Source organism: Dermacentor silvarum, chromosome 1 (genome assembly GCF_013339745.2).
Source record: "Dermacentor silvarum isolate Dsil-2018 chromosome 1, BIME_Dsil_1.4, whole genome shotgun sequence".
Taxonomy (NCBI): Eukaryota; Metazoa; Arthropoda; class Arachnida; order Ixodida; family Ixodidae; genus Dermacentor; species Dermacentor silvarum.
The window spans coordinates 45,676,838-45,697,430 of record NC_051154.1 but is presented as its reverse complement, the minus strand read 5'-3'; the positions used below and the strand labels follow the sequence as shown (position 1 = coordinate 45,697,430).

The 20,593-nt window shown below is 47.6% G+C and overlaps 1 protein-coding gene across 1 annotated transcript in view; it reads left to right on the top strand.

The window, feature by feature from the left end:
* The window catches only part of LOC125942685 (uncharacterized), a 129,291-nt gene extending 111,041 nt beyond the window's left edge, over window positions 1-18,250 (top strand). Inside the window, exons 3-4 of the mRNA XM_049660960.1 lie at window positions 9,624-9,719; window positions 18,065-18,250. Coding sequence (XP_049516917.1) covers window positions 9,624-9,719; window positions 18,065-18,250 — 282 coding nt within the window. The remainder of the gene's footprint in view (window positions 1-9,623; window positions 9,720-18,064) is intronic.
* The last annotated feature ends 2,343 nt before the right edge of the window (window positions 18,251-20,593 follow it).

Sequence of the window (20,593 nt, the reverse complement as noted above, 5' to 3'; positions counted from 1 at the left end):
GTGATCAACAATGAGCGAACAATGGATGTTGCTGCAGTATAGCCAACGTTTCGAAAAAGGGACTTGTCTTCGTCAGGGACGAACACAAGTAAGTTCCTTGTCGAAACGTTGACTACCAACGACATCCACTGTTCGACCATTGTTGATCAATCACATATATAGTTACATACATAGATAGTTACATACACCTACAGGTACACATGTTACATTTCTTATTCCTTCTTATTTCAACCTTATTTGCATTATTGCGGCCGACGTTCAATTATAACCGTAAGTTTTCTTACAAGTCCAAAGATGAGCAGTGCGACGGCGTCTCCAGATGATGCATGAGCAACATACCAGTTTTTTATTCAATCTGCGGTCGAACTGACTTATCAAATGGCATTCTTGCGCTGCGCAACCAGCATTGGTCGTAAGCACCCAGTTACATCCGCTACAGTCTTCTGACGGGTACGCGCGCGAGCGCAAACGCAGTGAACACAAACGTGTACACGGGTTACATCGCACGTGCATGATAGCAAGTGTGATAGCGCCGCGGCGCAAACTTGTCCCTGTTTTCCTGACTGATCGGAAACGACGACAGCTTAGCAAGCGCACGCGTTGCGTAAGGAGCATGCTCGAGCCTATGGCGCGGCGCTCTCTTGCCACGGCGAGAAACCTGCCGGGAAGAAGGAACGCCGCTAGACGGCAATTCACGCTGGCAAGATGGCAATGGACGCGCTGCTAGCTTGATGGATCCCGCGTGCGGTGGCGCTGTTTTCACCAAGCCGCGAACATAAGCGATGGCCATCTCAGCGGGCACGAGGAAATGCGCGGGGGGTGCATCGCCGTGGGAGAACGAGGCCCGCTCGTTTTCCTGTCCAGTATGTGCCGAGCCAAAATAAGCGCGTCGTTCGACTCGTGTTCGGAAGTAGAACAAGATCCCAGCATGGGTCCACAAGCGGCAGATTTTTCTCCGAGCACAGACAAGCGGAGAAGTGTCGGCCGGTGCCTCCCCCCGCAGGAAAGAGTGATGGATCTGGCCACTTCTGTCGACATTGTCTTTCCTACTGCCGCCAAGGCTGGCGGGTGTCGCCAGGCGGATGCTCCCTTTTGCCGCTCCTCCGGCCGGATCCGCCACCGGGGCCGCGGCTTTTCCCTGTCTCCTCGGGGCATTCATCATGGCTGCCCATCGCATATGCGCGGCACGCGTCAAGCACTGCTCGCGGTGGCCGCCGCGAGGCCAGGGACGTCTTCTAAAAACCGTCGCGAGACCACGGGCAAGTCACGCTACTCGACTCGGCATGGGCAGCCCATTCGGCTCAAACGGTTCCCTGTCGGTTGTTTACAGTGACCGCGCATCACAGTTCATTGCATGCAGTGCGCCCCAAACTGAAAAAAAACTTGGGACGGGCAGTGCATGGCCATAAACCATCGCTGCCCACCGAAGCTCCCGAGCTTGCTCGACCGCGCCAGCACAAAAGCGCCAAACTCGGTGCGAGAGGAATGAATTGCACTGCCGCCATTCCAGCGGCCGGAAAAGAAAGGGTACGAGGAGGCGCCCATTCATACGGGGCAGTTTGATGAACAGCGCCGAGTGACGAACGGCGCATGTGCCATAAACGCCTGCGCGGTATATAGCTCCGGGGCCGGTTCGCTCTTCATGCCTCACGCGCGAGCAATTGGACAAACAGAGCCAAGTGCCGGAACGGAGCCCTGGGGAATCGTAAGGCTGATGCGCATGGCACGCACCAATTAGGGCGCATGTCGTGAGAGCCGGGCTCGATCGCTCGTCTTCTGTTGTGGCCGCCTCGGGATGCAAATGGCGGCAATCACACGGCCGAGCAGCGGTCGTTTATCGATCATGGGGGTCGTGACCCGGCCAAAAGAGAGAGGCCGATATGTTCGTGTCCCTCCGCTTTTCGTGGCCGGGCAGCCGACCGGTTGTTGGGGGCTCGCACGAAGAGGTGCGCCCACGCGGTCGCGCGCGCTTCCGTCGGCAAAGCGGTCCCCAGAGGCTAAAGACGCGCGCCACAGCAGCGAGAGAGAATGCGAGCGTTTGTCGCCTGCAGTCCTTCCTCCACGTCCCCATAAAGCCGAATGTACCCTTGGCAGTTCCGATTGACCACGTCGGTGCCCGGTCTGTAATAGCTGGCAGTCACCTGCGCAGAAGGTATGCGCTTAGTCTTTTTAACGTGATTTGGAAGTCACTCGACGCCACGTCGACAGTCCTGTATTGGAGCCTACTTTTCACAAGTTTTGGTGGCAGCTTCATTCATGCAAACTTCATATGAAAGGCCTTACGAAAATTACATCCGCCTCTCCGGCCTTCTCAAACGAAATGTTTACGGCGATTGCTGTTCAGGAAGCTTCAGTCAATTTTCGTCTCGTCTGTCATTCATCCCCGTCATGTTTCTATGACAGAAGTCGCCAGGAAAGAAAACTATTTGTCTTGAAAGGACTCGCTTCCAGGTCTGCCATGTGCGAGCCATCGTAAGCCAGAAAATTATGTAAGCCAGCTCGAAAAGCTCGAAAACCGTGGATCACGAGGGATAACTTGAAAGCCATGCAGGAAAAAGATCGACTTTACCAGCATTTCATCAAAACTCGGAATCCAGATGACCTAAAAGCCTTCAGGAAATTTAGAAACGAGCTAAACAAACAACTTCGAGAAACGAAGCAGAGTTATATGAACGATATGTTTAATCCTGAGGTACTAAGGAGGCCTGACCTGATATGGAAACGAACAAATAACTTACTCCTGGATGATTATCGCGATGGATATATTAATTCAATTAGTAACTATTACAGGAACAAATTTAGCCGACAACTTTAATAACTACTTTGTTACTGCAGCGAAGAGCAAGTATGATCCCAGATGCACTGAATACGTGAAAAGAATACTAGAAGAAAGTGTGTTTTTGTTCCCCACCACTGCAAATGAAATTTTAGCTTCGCTCATGCATATCGATGCGAAATAGCACATGCAAAGACCATGACGGTCTTCACATATTACACGTCAAACATGTAGCAGATATAATTGCACAGATTATGGAACATATTGTCAATCTTAATTTTTTCAGAAGGAAGTTTTGCAAAACGACTACAGGTCTCAAAAGTGATGGTTATAACTAAAGGCGGTGGCAGTAAAAATTTGTCGGATTACCGGCCCATATCTATAATACCTATTTTTTTTTTTTTCAAAATGCATTGAAACGCTTTTGCTTCACTTGTGCATCCAGCGCACAACACAAGACAAGGACAGAGTGAAGAACCGACGAAGACTAGCGCCTGTCATCGTCGGTTCTTCACTCTGTCCTTGTGTTGTGGACTGGATGCAGAAATGGAATACCAACATGCCCAAACCTACGTTATTTCAACCTTTGCATCAACCTATGACGAGCCTTTTAAACAAACACAATGTTATCGCACGTCCCCCCCCCCCCCCCCCCCCTCTAGTACGGTTTCAGGAAGGACCCAAAAAGATCACTTCATGGAATCTTTTGAAAATCACTTATTTACTTAAGGTCTATTTGTCGGCTATTCAAAGGCGTTGGACTCTTTAAAGCACATTACCTTACTTAAGAAACTGCAGCAGTACGGCTTTAGAGGTACTTTCATCATTTTTTTGGAATCTTATTTCAAGCATCGTCATCAAAGAGTAACTGCATGTAAACGGCGCTGTATCTAACATCAGATCAATCCAAGCAGGCGTGCCTCAGGTAAGTACAGTAATACCCCGTTAATTCGAAGCAGTAAAAACTGGAAAAAATTTCGAGATAAGCGGAGTTTCGAGATAGCCCAATTCACGAAAATATAAGCATAACCACCGCGTAAAGCCAACATGACGCCTTTCCAATATGGTGCCGGTAACCGCCGACTTCCTCACAAGAGATCAATGTACCAGGAGCGGTAATTTTAGTAGATCATTTTTGCGATATTATGTGCGACCCAGCAACCGACACGTCGGTCGTATATAGGCAATGGCGAACCTCCCACATATAAGCGCAAACGCAGATGCATGTTGACACCATGTTTGAAACCGAATCACACTCGGTTTCGAGCCGACGCTATATACTCTTTCTCGCGCTCTTTGCGCGCGTCAGTGGTCGTAGTGACGCTCCGCATGCGTAATCAATGAGATCAACCGGCCGATAACTGTAGATTAGGGTGAAGTAGAATCAAGCAAAAGGTAGTGGGACAAAATGGCCGGCCTGGGCTGGTATTCTGTAACGATGCGTTATGCTTTATTCTATGCTAGTCTTAAAATCCACCGCTCACGGCCGGCTGATCCCGTTGATAACGTGAGCGGACCGTCGCTCTGACCGCTGACCAAGCGCGAAAAGCACCAAAAGGCGGTAGCATCGGAAAAGGCATCGCTACAAAATACCGGCCCTGGGCCGGTATTTTGTAGCGATGCCTTTAAAGTAATAATGCCTTTTCGCGCTTATCGCGCTTTGTCAGTGGTCAGAGCGGCGGTCCGCTCGCGTTATCAACGTTGATATCGTGAGCGGACCGTCGCTCTGACCACTGACAAAGCGCGAAAAGGCATTATTACTTTAAAGGCATCGCTACAAAATACCGGCCCTGGTTTCTATTTTTCGCAATACCCCAGCCACGCAAAAAAAGTACAAAAAAAAAAAACGTTTCGGCACTCTATATTCTTCAGCATTTTCGCAGTCTAGGTTTCGAGATATCCGGAGTTCGGCACCGTGGCGTTTCGAGATAAGGGGTGAAAAACCGATGGAGTTGACACCGTGCCGGGGAAAAAATTCGACTTATCCGATAATTCTGGAAATCAGAGTTTGAGTTAACGAGGGTTTACAGTATACTGGCCGATTACTTTTTCACCTGTATATTAATGATATTGTAACAGTGACTGCAACACCAAATTTATAATGTATGTAGACGACTGAAGTCTCTTTCTTACTGGCAGTGAGATCCTTCAAATAATATCGAAAAGTGTAATAAACTCAATAAATGGAATGCCGTCAATTCGTTAGCCACAAATGCTGCAAAGACAAAGGCAGTTTTGTGTAGGCCAAGGCTAAATAAGTGAATGGGCACTATACAGTCTAAGATTGGGCTCATCAATCATAGAACTGGCTAACACGGTTAAAAATCTCGGAGTAGTTTTTGAAGAACACATCTCTTGGACAGACCAAGTGGATAGAATACTATGCAGGCTTTCCAAAACAGTTGGTATTATATCGAAGCATCGTTTTTCTCCTTCCACAGAACATAAAGCTATTACTTTACAAGTCTTTTTTTTTTTTTTTGTCAAATCTACCTTACAGCTACTTGGTATGGGAAATGACAACAAAGACAAACACAGAAAAAGTATTTGCTATGCAAAAAGGAAGCCAGCATATGTTTCGCATACGGCACCAATATTTGTCGCATTAAATTTATTGCCTGTGACAGAACAGTACAAGTCAATGTGACTAAAACGCTGCGCAACTTCCACAAAAATGAACACAAATGTTAAAGTATCAATTACCTGTAATATTAAAATACATGTGCCCCGTAATGTGAGCTTTTTTTTTTTTTTCAGGCGATTTTTTACAGCGCATGTCTCACTCTCGCTTGGTTACTTCTCATTGCAATCTCATTGTATTACACTTGGCAATTCGTTGCGTTCATACCGTTTGTGTTAATTATTAGTCAAGTTTATTACCCTAATAAAACATTCATTCAAATAACTTTATTGAGTTCCCTGCGATTTGGTGGGGTGGGCCTCGACCCCGCCTAGGTTTCGGCCAAGGGTTGTTGGCCCTTGGCGGCTTCCTCGGCTCGCTGGACGGCCCAGAGTTGGTGCTGCTGGTCCGAGCTGTGGGCAACGCAGACTCCCAGCGCGCGCGGAGGCTGTCGCTATAATAAAACGTTGTAGCAATTATTTAGCCCTTGTTTCAGCACATCTATTTTGCATCACTGTAGCGTTGCTTTAATTTGTGATTATTTAATTCAATTGGATGTGGACACATGTTTTTATACTACTTAGCTCGATTTACGTTTCAGCTGTATATACTCTCATAATTTCACTCCCGGCTATTTACTTGTGTTATACTTTAGTTTTCGCCCTATATATGTTTCTGTTACTGCTTGCCATGCATATGGGGGCGCAGACCTCGTCAATCCTGAACATAGCTTGTTGTTTCCGTCCACCACAGTGTCCATTTGATACTGAAATAAAAGTTGTTTGATTGATTGAAGCTAGCTGGTGTGCAGCGAAGTTTTACGTATTTGAGTCTTTCTTTTCTTTCTTGTTACTTACGAAGACTCCGCTCTAGGTATAAGATTTCCATTTTCCGTATTCAAGAAGTGTAATTTGTCAATCAATGTTATAACTTAATATTTCTCTTTATTGTCCCTTTGCACTTTATATACGCCTTTATACGCAATATTATACGAACCTTCATATACGCGAGGGCGACCTTAACTAATTAATAACTATCGTCCAATAACTATTGTTCCATTGTTTAAAAAACTAAATGAAAAATTGTTGGTTACTTGGTTGACAAATCCAAACAAGTTTATTCTTTTGACTCCACGTCAGTTTAGTTTTAGGCCAACTTTTCTACAGATCTTGCATTAATAGAATTCACAAATTCACAGACTATCTTTAAACATGCTACAGATACAATTATTTCTTCCCGGAGCCATATTTGTGGATTTTTTCGAAAGCTTTTGACACGATTAACCGCATAATTGTTTTTTTTTTTGATAAAGCAGACCCTTACGGCATATGGGCGGTCCGAGACTAACGTTCATACGTAATTACCTCGTAAACAGATTACAGGTTGTCCAGGTTACTGGTTCATTTTCTAGCTCAAATAACAATCAAGGAGTTAGTTCCCTAAAGTTCTATTTTAGGTCCATGGCTTATTTTTTTTCTGCGCAATAATGACTTACCAAATTATCTTAAACTTTCAAGGTGTATTTTATATGCAGACGACACCACAATTTTTTCTTCAATCATGATTTACAAAACTTAGTTGAGGATATAAATAATCATGTGGCCAGTATTGTTTTATGGTGTCGTAATAACCAATTAGCAATTAACCCGCGTAAAACTACATTTATGATACTTTATTCCCGACAGAAAATTATTCCGTTCATACCACTTCTTTCTATTGACGCGCATGTTAGTCATCCTTATGAGACTGCCACATTTCTCGGAGTTGCCATTCATTCACACCTAAAATTTGATAAACACATCACAGCAATTTCGTCGAAAACTTTTCTTGCGGAATTGGTGTTTTGATTAAAACCCGTTCTTACTTCCCCATACACATTCTTCGCTCAGTATACTATGATTATATTCGCAGTCACCTGACTTACTGTTCTTCATCTTGGGGAAACACATATAGAACACATTTGTCGACAACTGTTCATTTACAGAACCAAGCAGTCAGAATATTTACCTTGAGTCATTACAGAGAATCTGCAGTGCAGGTACTGGGTGCTCTTAATCCAGTGCTTGCAAGTCTCGAGTAAGCCCCATGGCTCACCCGCAGCCTCCTATTCACGCAACGACCACAGGCCCTTGGCTCATGTCAGATGTCTTCAACGCACATCACCAGCTATGGGACTTGACTTTGGTGTTGTGGTGCTTCGCTGCACACACAGTGCTCACTCTGTTCCTCTTTTTATTCCCCCTTTCCCTTACCCCCAGTGTAGGGTAGCAAACCGGACGTTCGTCTGGTTGACCTCCCTGCCTTTCCTCTCTTTGTTTTCTCTTCTCTCTCTCTCTCTCTCTACATCTACTTACAATAACCACGGCATTCTTCCCATCCAACATGACATATCCTTAAGGCTGGGAATTCTCATTTCTCGCGCGAGTATGGATGAAATCCAGTTAATGCATCCCCGTCGTCTAACCTCACAAGTTTTAACACAATGAAATTCTCGTACCGAAATAGTTTGCTATTGCCGAAAATTCACCCGAACTATGGCAAGCAGAAAGTGCTGTTTTCTGCGTTACCCTTTGGAACTCATTGCCCGTGTTCACTAAAGCTTGCCAAACCCTAGCATCTTTTAAAACCAGTTCGAAGAAATGTTTCTTTCAACTTTGAAACTAAATTTCCCATATCGCGGATATTTACCTGTGACTATGTTTGACATTTTTTGTAAAAGTAATATGGTTGCATGTTGTACACCATGAGTCTCAGCTAACATTAGCGAAGCTGTTTAAAGAAAAAATATATCAAAAAATCATGGTGCAAAATACGATTATAAGACGTGTGGTGCTAAGTTTTCAGAGGTCACACGACCGAACACTGTAGGTTATAAAATCGTATCTTGCACCATGCTTTTTTTTATTGTTTTTTTTTTCAACAACTTGACTAACGTTAGCTGGGAACCCTATATACTTGTGCTTTTTTGTATAACATGTACATTGTTCGTATCTATATTGTTAGAATTCATGGATATGCATTTCGATGGACGCTTTCTCGAGAATTCTAGGATCGATATCCTGCTTCTCCCCCCCCCCCCTTATTTTCCCTTTCTTTTTTCTTCTTGTCTAACTCGGTGCATATTTGTATATATCTTTACTGATATACTTAAATATGTGCGCAATGCACTACTTTAAGAACTGTGACACCTCAGAAATGTCCAAACGTGATGCGACGTTCCACACGTTGTGGCTCACGATCATCGCAACCGAAATTCATAGAGGTTTCTCCATTAATCATGTCGAGGCTACTCGTGCAGCTAAAACCGGCTGGAACAACTTTTTTTTTTTTTTTGGTAGTTTCGGTTGGAGGGCACCTTGAAAATCTGCGATGCTGAAGGAGACATTTCCTTATTTAATCATGCAAAGATGTTTGGCAAGTCCACATACCTATAGTTATGCAACGCTAACAAAGATTCACGTAGTTATTTTTCTTCGACACTGCATCCGTCGTACCCCATTACCAGGCACAAGCTACTATTCCTCGCTCCGTATATTCGGGCCTTTCAGGCTCGGGCATATATCATTCATTGTACGAAGCCGTCATTTTGACGTCAATATCACGCTTATTATTGTGCTGATAAATGTGCGTCGGCAGTCGCGTCGGAACGCCCACTGGAACGTAAGTTGGTACTTGTCCACCAGTCCACCTGGCGGATGTCGTACTACGTGCGCACACAGCAAAAACGTGTGCGTGATCCGGCCTGTGTGCTCGCACTTAAGAATAGCGTCGAACGGCAGCAGTGTGGTCCCGGGATGAACAATTTACGAGAAAGAAGCGCGCTCTACACCCGTTAATCCTTGCAAGTACGCGGCCGTACACGCACGTGTGGGAAACGCGCCGCAGCTTTAGATCGCGTGAGATAAGCCTCGGCGACCTTTCGATTTAAGCAAACACCAACCAGTTCAACCGGCGAGAAAACGAAAGAGTGCGCGAGGAACCCATTGGTGGCCTTCGATTTATGCATCGCAGCTTCAATGCTCTTTCTTTTTGTGTGTGTGTGTGCGTTTTTAAGCGCAGACTGCATATTTCAGAGTTGCGGTGGCAGGATTATGGTGGCACGTTTTCCGCCGATTTGAGAGCCGCCTCTTTTGCCCAGATGTAGCAGTTAACGCGCTGCAAGTTGCATGCGGCGCAAATTCTGAACCCGCACACTGATCAATCTTTGTCGCCTTTCTAATGTTGCAGCACGATTGCGGACAGTCGGTCTGGATTACAAGTACTGCCCACGGGTGGTGGCTTTTCTCGTCGAATGCAAAGGCATTAGCTGCAGCACTCTGGCAGGTAACACTGTATTTTTCTTTTTGCTCCGGTCTCTTGTTCGTGTTTTGTGGTAACGTACGTACTTACTTTCACGTGTGCGAAAGAAGTAGGACGTCGTCGCAGACAAAAGAACTTTGGTCCCTCTGTCAGGTGCTGCTCACCATGGTCGTCAATGTGGCTAATTTACGGGAACAACCACTAAATGACTGCCACAAGTTATATCATGGCAGATACATTTCGGTGATGTTCACAGCACATACAGACTTCAGAAAGTAAGGGGTAGGCCGAGAGTGAAAGAGAGCTGAAACCCATCGAAATGAATGGTTACCAACTCGTCCAAGCTTCCACACTTGCAACTCAGATAAACGCGAGCTTCGTACGTGGTGCTACGTGGAAGTATCTAAACTGCCGTATTAAATTAATTTGCATTCATCTGTTCAATTTTTTTTCTTTGGGATAGATACGCTCTAGCGGATCAACAAGGAGCTGTGTGGAAATTAAGTTACAAATTACGCAAAACGACAGAGAATCGCCAAGCAAAAGGCCAAGTGTATATAGTATATTGTACGTACATGACACGCTAATGTACTGCGCATAGAGAAAAAGACGTGGACATGGTATAAGTTAAAACACAGATAGGTATAAACTGAATAAACATACGCACGCATATTACAATAGCTGTTCTAGCATTAATTTGAGCTCATTAGCAGCATTATTACGAAGATCAAGCTCTAGTATTCCTAAGAAGAGGTGGCCTCGAGGGATGATAAGCCCACACAAGAGGCGATTCGCTTTATACGCGTGCGGTCAGCTTGGATGTCGATACATGGCACCCTAGTGAAGAATTACTCCCAGATGAAACGTCACAGACGTATACATTTGGGCCCGTAATCGCAAAGAAGTTATTACGCTAAAGTTATTAGCAAGAGCACATGCTAGCCAATCGTCATGTTAGACATATAATTACCGAAGGCGACTGGCCAATGGCAAAAAGCAGTTAGGAAGGAAAAGCCTTTGTGAACCTCGGCCGAATTCACAAACCTTTTCGTTGGTCTTTGCCATTTACCAGTCGCCTTCGCTAATATAGTATGCCCAGCATCGGGATAGGCTGGAATTTGCTCTTACGAGCGAGCGAGTGAGTAGAAACTTTATTTGGCAGAACGATTCTAACGGAAGAGCGTTTTGTGAATACGGGCCCTGATTCTCAGCAACGCCTCACGAGTACCATAATGACTGCGCGCTTTGAGCCGTACGCTGGAGCAGCGGTTTTTTTACTCTTCAAAAAAAAAAAAAATGTATGCCTAGTAAATGGCATCGAACCGCGAATTTCTTGCTCCTGAGATGAACAGTGAAGTGAAGTGAAGTTTGTTCTTTTTTTCAGAGAAAAGAGGGGACCGGGACAAAAGGCGGTAAGGCCTGACGAGGCCCACACGAGAGGGCTGACTAACCGACTAACACGAGAGTAAACTGACTAACCTCCGTATTCAGAAATACATCCTAACTTGAAGCCCATGCTTGACTTGATATAAATGGCGCCTATCGTGAACGCGCCGAAGGGAACACAAAGAGCATCCTGGGCACGTTCACGCTAGGCATCATTTAGATCAAGTCAAACATAGGTTTGGAGTTAAGATGCATTTCTGAATACGGTGGTAAGCCATAGGCTTGTTAGTTCTTCTGGCGCCAAAGTAACGCTCACCAGGGTACACAACGTGTACTCTGGTGAGCATCGTGAGAGAACAACGTCGGCCTGCCAGAAAATCTTGCAGGACGACGTTGAGGGCGATCACCAGGCCAAGAAGCTGAGAAATATGGAACGAGAGTCATAAACAAGATGTAAGACAGAGCGACACAGAGCAGAGAGAAAGGATGCATAGAAAGGCAGGGTTGTTAACCAGAGGTAGTTCCAGTTGGCTACCCTGCACTGGGGGAAGGAGGAGGGTGATAACAAGAGGAAGAGAGCGGAAGGGGAAATAGACAGCAAGATTAGCGTACGGCAGATGGAGGCGCAATCAAAAGGAGAAACAGTGAATGACTTAGAAAAAAGCAGTAGCAGCATGGAGAATATCTGCTGTAGAAGAAGAAGAAGAAGAAGAAGGAGGAGGAGGAGGAGGAGGAGGAGGAGGAGGGGAGGAGGAGGAGGGGTGGGGGAGGACACTGCAAGTTGATATACTTCCTCGGTTGACAGGGGCGCTAGTTCACGGTGGTGCAGCAAAAGAAAACGCTTTGACGATCGTTCGTTTCTGCTTGGCCCTTGAGTGGGCAGTATAAGGAGCTCCGTCTTTAGTCATGCTTCGTGCAGTGACGTCTCCTACACAGCCTTTGTTGACGAAGCTATAATTACTTAGACATGTGACCAGTTATCTGCCTCCTGTATAGCCTTGTCATAAGAGGGAGCAGTCTCTCGTAGAACACCCTAAGCTTGTATTTACACCCATCTCCCACGCCGCGGAATTTGGCCCTTGTTCAAACAGGGTTTCTGCGCTGCTTTTCTCAAAGCACGTGCGTATGAATTTGCCATCGCTCATACGCGAATCCCACCTTGTGTGAAATATTATGGTATCGAAAATAAAGCAAAACACTAAAAGGCATTCTGTTTCGTCCCCGATTTCTGCTTAGCTTTTCTACTACTAAACACAGCGAATTAAAAAAAATCGACTCATGGCATTCACATTCATACAGTCGATTTAAATACAATTCTTAATGTGCGTCACGTTACTCGCGAGCCCGGAAGTCACACGCAATGACATCAGTCAGCGCTACATGCGGCGTAGTTTTCTCATCTATATGGCTATTTTATACCAGCGCCTGAGTCTCTCTGTGGCATAGCCGATGAACCACAGCGTCGAGCTTTGTTTATTTTCTCTACCGGCGCAACTGGCTCACTGCTAATCGCACGGTGCCAATGATGTGTGTGGACAACACCATCGTGCTTCCTTTCTTTCTTTCACCAGCCACCTTGCTGCTGGGAGCCGAGAGATAGATCAGTGTGAGCCTGGACATCTACGCGGACCATACAGGAGCAAACGCGCCATCGCCCTAGGCGCTGGTGGTCGAGATGAATGAAACAGGGTCTGAACGAAAGTGCAACTTGCATGGAAGGCGAAAGCATAGCGGGTCGTCCTCAAAACAACAACAACGAAAAAATAAAAAAAGAAATGCGCAGGGGGTGGACGCAACGGGGAGGAGGGGACTCCCAATAAACTGGTTTATCTGTCGTGCGCGGTTCGATCGGAGGCCGCGCGGGTTGGTCATGCTCGTGCAGGGCCCATCAGGCACGGCCGCCGAAGCTGCGGGAGTGAGCGCGCGCCTCGGCCGGACCCCCAGGCGCGTCGCACGACCGCCGCGCGGGGCGGCGCCGCTTCGTTCAACGGAGGACGGCGCAGCACGGGAAGAGACCAGTCGGCGCTCACAGCACGGGAAAGCTGTGCGAGAGACGACCGACTCATTTCTATAGTGCAGCGGCTTTCTGGGGTGTTCAGAACGTGGCGCTCGCACCTGGGCCGGAATGATACGACGATTCCAATGCCCACATCGCAGCGGCAGCGGATGATCAGAATCGATGACGAGCAGCAAAAGGAGGCGGTCCGAGTTTGGCACCGAAAACCTCGCTTGCAGCGAAGCACTAGTATAAGCGCCGCCCGTATATGTGCCAAAAACACCGCATCCATCGGCCTACATGTTGCCAGAACACTTCGAGAAATTTGACCCCATTAATGTACTGCACGAATGCAAGAATGACACAGCTAAAACATTAACATAAATTCTGTGGACGTCAAAAACATTCTCCAGCAATAAAATGCGTTTTTTCTTTTTACTCATTTAGATTAATTATCAGGGCTGATTGTTTTCGCGAACAAGGATCGCTGCTGTCGACGTTGGCGGCCGGAAGTGCTTCGTAAAAGATTACGGAAGCATCTCAGTGGCCGTGGGCTTTGCTATTAGATGGTCGTGTATAGCTCGCGTAGCAGCAGGATACAGGCTAGGGTTGACTGAGGCCCAAATGGAGAGGTCGGAAGCGCATGCCTGCTTCCAGCTACACCCCTAACGGGTAAAATAAGAAATGCGTGTTACAAATTATTCAATACAATACCAACCAAACCGACGCGTACATACGCGGAAACCTTAACACATACTTGTCAGTTTAAAAAAAATACAAGAACAATCAATGAAAAAGAGGGAACAAACGTGAGTCCTGCATCCCTAATATATCTTGTATAGCGACACGTATTCGTATTAATAAACAACTATTTCACGACAATGACTATTTGTGGGTTTTTTTTTGTTATGTTTTTTTGAAGCCTTTAACGGTCATTGTTCAAGTATTGAGCCGTGTGACAATGGGCGCGGTTGGCCCACCCTCAGTTTGTAGCGTAGCTACCACCTTTGCTGGGCATAAAGGTGGCAACCCAATATCATATGAACTCGTCCGTCGTGCCATACGCGCATGTTTCGTTATTTGCACGATTAATTCTAAAGAGAACGCGATCAGTGCATACTGCATCCAGGCGAAAGCACCGAAACAAGGTGAAGCTATATATAGCAGCGGCACCACTCCTCCGAGTAGGACAGAGCTTGATAATCTCGAAGCCCGCGTCGACTAGATTAGACGTTGAAACGTGGCCCTTGTGAGCAAGAGAGCGCGAGAGTGAAGCAGGATAAACGCCTGAGGAGTACAAAATTATATTACGTTTTAAAAAGAAGCTGCTTCATGCACCGATTTATTAACCCCGGCATAAGTAATCAGGTGCCCTACAGAACGGCCGCTGTATCATTTATTTCGGCTGGAATAGATTGGATTTCTTCTTCTTTTCTGTGGAGGCGTTCATGTAACATCTCGTTATGCCGTTTTGAATGTGCAGGAAAGAATAATTGAAAAATCTTTGAAGGTAAAAGTAAACGTTCGATTGATCTTGTCCATATCGGAATACGGTTGTATTAGCCTCCGCCACGGTTATGATAGAACCATGGTTAGAGGTTAGAAACTCTTGTCGTGAAAGTTCGACGCGGCGCGTCAAAGGCTGCCCTCGTTTAGCAGGGACAGCCTTTGACGCGCTCTGTTCCGCACACTCGCTTCGTCTAAGCCCGTTCCGCACATTCGATTCGTCTAAGGGACGATATATATAGGCCTGTATTGGTCTTGTGTTGATGGTATCGCGGTACACGAACGAATCTTTCGCAGAGCCCTCAGCACAGCGCTATAGCACCACACCGTTTGCTCTATACCACCTCAGCCGCGTGCGAGCTGCGTGCAGGCCAGCTGTGCCGTGCAATTGCAGAAGGCTGGCTGACTGGAGCGGTAACAGAAACAACTGAACGGATGATGATACGTTCTAATGAATAGTTTTAGTTTCTCGCGTATGCGGGGGTTTGGGGAACGCAGCGACGAAAACACTACACAGTCCGCACGCCGGACGCGTGATACACTTTTAGTTGAACATGTATACGTAAAAGGGTCCAGGTGAACGAATTACGGATACTCGTCACTTCACTTTTACAGCGCCATGAATCATTGCGACCTCCCTCCCCTCTCCCTGTTCTCCCACGGATTTCCCTACCATGCGGGTATACAGCATACGCAATACAAACGTCGGGCCAAGATCATCCGAGGCAAGCAACAATCAGAACCACGCTATGGCTACTCCGTAGTCCACATCACAAAGCTCGAGACGACATTATTCAAACGAAACACCAATCAGTGCCTTGCGTCCTTTATAGGTATAGGCAATGCGGGGCAAACACAGAGGCCACATTTCCACAAGTTGCTGTTCAGATCTCCACGTTTTAAGCATGCGCCGTTCGTACCCGCAAGAGTTTTACGTATAAGCATAGCCCCCTCCCCCGTTTGAAACTAAAACTAGTTGATAGAGAGTTTGAAACTATAGAGGACGCAAGCGGCTTGCGTTCCGCTTGTGTATACGCAAGCTGCTTGCGTCACAAGATCCGAGCAGAGTTCGGATTCTTGCGTACGCAAGCCATATTTGATTCCAAGCAGGACCCAAGCAGAGCTAGCGTTTATGCGTAGGCAAGTCGGTATTGCGTCCTAGTAAGGCCCACGCAGATTATGGGTTCTTCCGTATACGCAAGCCACGTAAGTCTAAGCAAGTCAACGCTGAAAGACTGCACACGTGGAAAAACGCACGGCTCTCGGAAGGCTATTCGTTTGCAGGTCAGGGTAATAATCCCAGGAATTTGTTCCCCTTTTTTGTCCTCGCTTTAATCTTCATCTCATCGTTGCAGTTATGACAACCTGCTTTGAGAAAGTAGTGGTTATTGCGCCATCTCATTATTCTATCCGCCATGTTCCTTGGCCGCTTCGTCTTCGGGCCGCAGTAGAGGGAGAGAGAGGAAAGGCAGGGAGGTTAACCAGAGGTCAGTTTGCGGTTTGCTACCCTGCACTGGGGTGGGGGATATAGGGCGCCGCAGTAGGTTTCAAATGTAGATAGTAAGAACGCAAGCAATGTCTAGAGAGAGTCAAAGAAGACCATTTTGTTGCGAGCCCCAAGACTTTCGCATTTCATTTGACTGCTCTGCTAATGGTTGGCTCTCGATACCGTCTTGAGGAGGACGCATAACTTAGCGCCGTGCACGCGTTCTCGTTCATATTTGGGCCTGTGCGTGCTGACCCTTCGAAAACCCGGAGAAAAGGAGCGCAGCGCATTCTGCTCCAGGTACCCGCGTGCCCGGCGGGGGGGCAGGGCAGAGAGCGCGCCAGGGTCAGCGCTCGGTTTCGGTGCGCGTAACCCAGATCCACGCGCGCCCGACTCCGGCTTTCCTCACGATCCTAGGCGCTACGGTTTCCCTTCATAATAATTAGCCGGACTTCGTTACGCTTGATTAGCGGCAATGGGCGAAGACGGCCGCGCCACATAAATAAGGGGTCGTGCCGCGGAGGCGGCGCGCATTGAAAATAATGGCCGCGTCGCCCAGGCGAGTCACGGCGCGGGTCGAGGCGAGAAGCGCTCGCGCGGGGCTCGGTACAATGGAGCCGACCTGGTCGACTCCATCCACATGCCCCCCGCTGTCGCCCCCCGCGACACCGCAGAGACAAAAGGGCGAGCACGGCCGAGAAATATGATCTCGAGAGCCAGCGAAAGCGAGGCGAGAATGGAGGCGGAAAAGGAACCCGATTAATCATTGCGGGAACAGCTGACAGCGAGCTGAACGGGACCCACCGGCAGCTGCGGTTAGCCTCGGAAGAAAGTGCCAACGAACCGCGATCGCGCGTGAATAATGGCGGCCACCTCCCGCAGCGTTTGACCCTCTGGAACCAGCACAGCGGTCTCGCGACACAGCGAAGCTAATCCGCCCGGCCGCATCTTTCGCGGTCATTTGTCGAGCGGACGGCGTAACACTGGCACTGGAAGGCGTGACCGCGTGTGTCTCGCACTGCCTTTATGGCTGTCATTACAACTGGCTTCTCTAACCTCAGTAAAATCTGCCTGCCCGACCACTCGACTGGCACACATTTGGCGACTCGGGAGTTACACGCAACGAAACGTGGAACTCCTGCTATAGTTCCCTTCCTGGGCCGATCTCTTTTTTTTTTCTTTTTATAGCGATAGCAATTATATGGACACTCCAAGCGCATTTTTGCCGTCGCCGTCGTCGCCGCCGTGAGGTTCCGTATAAAGTCCAACGGCAAGGAGGCAAAAATTCGCGTGCTAGAGTGTGTTATCGATCAAATTCGCGCAGTTATCGTAAATTCGCGCAGTAACTTCGCGCAGTTATCATCAAAATTGCGCAGTTATCGTCGCAGCTTGAGAGCTGGTAAATGAAAAAGGGCACAGCTACCTGCTTTTCGGTTGCTAGCAGTTCATTTCTGGCTCAATTTTTTATTTTTTATTTTTACTTCTGTGGGTTCGTTTTCGATATCTTTAAAAAAGGGAAATGAAAGCCAGCGCTCGCAGCACAATTTCTATAACGTGCGATTTAAAGCATCACATCGGCGGGCCTCCGCAGGTACAGAGAATCCGAACAAACCACACGACCAAAAGCACAAGGGTCGATGTGCATTGTCATAAACTACAATACTCTACACTTTTCTCTCGAGCGATGCATTGCACGTTAGCACCACCAGCTCGTGTCATGTGCTGCGACACATAATGAACGGGATAGTGACTTTCTTATCTCTACTTCTTCCTAACAGCCGCCCTGAGTGATTCCATAAGCTCATCTCACCAGGATTCATTGGTTGATTTAATGAATTATTAATTGAAAGCTTGTTAACTGGGGATGGCTCTTGGTTTATTTTTGGTTTTGTCGTACGCACGTCGAGACCCGGCGGCCCGGATGCTTTCCGTGCACTCTACACTGCCCTTGTGCTACCAAGACTAGAGTACTGTTCTGTGTGGAACCCCTTTCAGGTTCATCTAACCAATATGCTAGAGAGCATCCAGCACCGCGCCACCCGGACACTGTTCACCCACTTCGGCAGCAGCCGCGACGTACTTCCACGGTATGAGGCACGACTGCAACGCTTTGGATGGCAGACGCTCCAGCACCGGCTCACTGTCACCCGTGTAGGCCTTCTCTGCCGCTTCCTCGATTGATCCCTTGGAGACTCATACATCAGCCCAGTCGTCCGCTACAGCAAACGAACGGGTCAATCCGAACCCATGTACGCGAGGACAGTCCGCCACCAGAATTCTCTCATTCCGGCTGCAGTGCGGGGCTTTCTTTCTGACCCAAGAAGTGTGCGAACACCCCTGCCTTCGGACCGTGCGTCATCTAGGGAGTTGTGTAGAGCAGTGGCGTGAAGCCTCCGGGACCGAGCTTAGTTGGTTAGTTCGTTAATTAGCAAGTCAATTAATTGCCTTGTGTCTACCCATCCTCCACAGTGTTTTCATCTTCCTCTCCCCCCCCCCCCCTCCCCCTGGGCGGATGGCTGGCAGGCGCTCCGCTTACGGGTGGGTCTGCACCTATCTGCAACGCCTATAGCACGCCACCCGGGGCGATCCCCCTCTTTCTTTTTACTCTTCTACCCCCTCCTTTTTTTGTTCAGTGCAAATAAAGATTATTAGTATTAGCCTTTGTGGTGGAGAGGGGGCTGTTGCGACTGGGGGTCCGTACACGTGGGACTTTCACACACCGTGATTGAGTAAAGACCGTGGGCCTTCGCCTGACATTCAGGAGGTCTGCAGCACTCTGCCTCCGAGGAGAGAAGGTTACCGCAAAGCACACGCAACGCCACTAAGCAGGTACGCGGAGAGGGACACACACAGCAGACACACAGTCCACATTGACCCAGCTATGACCGGGAAAAGAAATGAAAGGCACAACCAGTTCGCCAGAGGAACATCCATTCCCAAAATGACCAAACTCACTTTGACTATGTCCAACTGGTTGGCATAAAGCACCACACTCACACTTGGCATCGGCGAGGCTGGCTCTGGCAAGGTTGTTGGCTGGAGCTCCTTGCAGTGGTGGAATGTTCCCTTTTTAAGACGCCCTTTCTGAAGAAGTTCTCGTAGCAGTGCTGAGAAACTTCTCGTTGTCGCGTTCTCATGACGAACTGTGCTCACTCTGGCTCAGTGGAATGCTGTTGCCTTTGCGCCAAACGGAACAGTGTGAATTCCCCAAAGGGGCTGCAAATTCCAGCCCCGTGACGTACGTCAGCAACTGGTGCTGCGGGGCCAACGCACGATCACGATCACAACAGGGCCAGTCAGACTGCACTTTGTTTGTTCTATCCCAGAATGATATCATGATCAAGATCCGGACCAGTTGACGAGTGGTCTGTTGTTCTGAGGCTGGACACGGTCAGAATCTGAAAACAGGCTGATCGCCACCTCCCTTCCCCCATTTGAAACAAGGAGGATGTCCATAGGGTCACTCCGAGACGCTGGTCTGATTTATTAAAATGATAATATTTAACTATCGCGGTCTGTGACGCGTCTCTCAGCGGTAGGAGTTAAATCCAGCTACAAGACGTGACAAATTGAGAACGATGACCTCCAGATGGAGTACACGGTCCAGTCTAAGTAGGGAGTCTCTACATGCAAGCTCTGATTTTCGCGAACGCTCCATAAGCTTAGGACCGCAGCTCTCACGTGGATGAACCCCCAGAAGTCGAGAAATAATAGCTACTCGCTTTGGAGCACGTCCTTGTTCACTGTGAAAAAAGGGGGGAGCTCATTAATGAATCCGGGAGATGTTAGTCTTGTGGCATGCTTAGCATGCTACTCTATGCGGGTATGATGAAAATGAAATTATATGCACAGTGCACGCTGTCACATATACAAGACACATACAAAACACCACAACACTCAACGAACTAAAGCATAGTGTCTCTAAGAAAGCTTAAAAGTGCCTTCGTTGCGCGAGTTGCACTGGGGACGTTGGTCCACGGGCCAAGTACGTTTTGTAGCTCGAGAGATGACAATGTTTGATGGATGTTCAGTGCTGACATTGAGAGTTCCTGTGCATTCTTTACTGTTGCATGGCAAAATTTAAGGTCCAAAATTGAGGGTTCTGAAACTGTGGTCCTCGGCCACGTGGGCGCAGTATCACTTCCTGAGGTTTTCGGGCCTCCAGATACCATAAACCTCGATTACGCTTGCCTGTGAATAGTTTTCTTTACTGTATCCTCTCTGCTATATTCTCTTCCTGTCATTTTACTCCCCCTCCGCCTTCCTCCGTGCTGAACACTGTTCTGGTGTCAGCAGCTTGCGCTAGACAGTTACTGCGGTCAGCAATAAGTTCCTTCCCTTCCTTTTCCTACATTATTTTTTTTTTGCTAAAATAATAAGCAACCGATTACGACTCCTAAGTTTTACGATCTTTCTGTTTCAATTTCGATCCTTCCACCCTCTCTCTGCATGTGTGGGGTAACCAACCTGAAACCAACTCTGGTTCACCTCCCTGCCTTTATTTACCTTAGTCCTCTCCCGTGC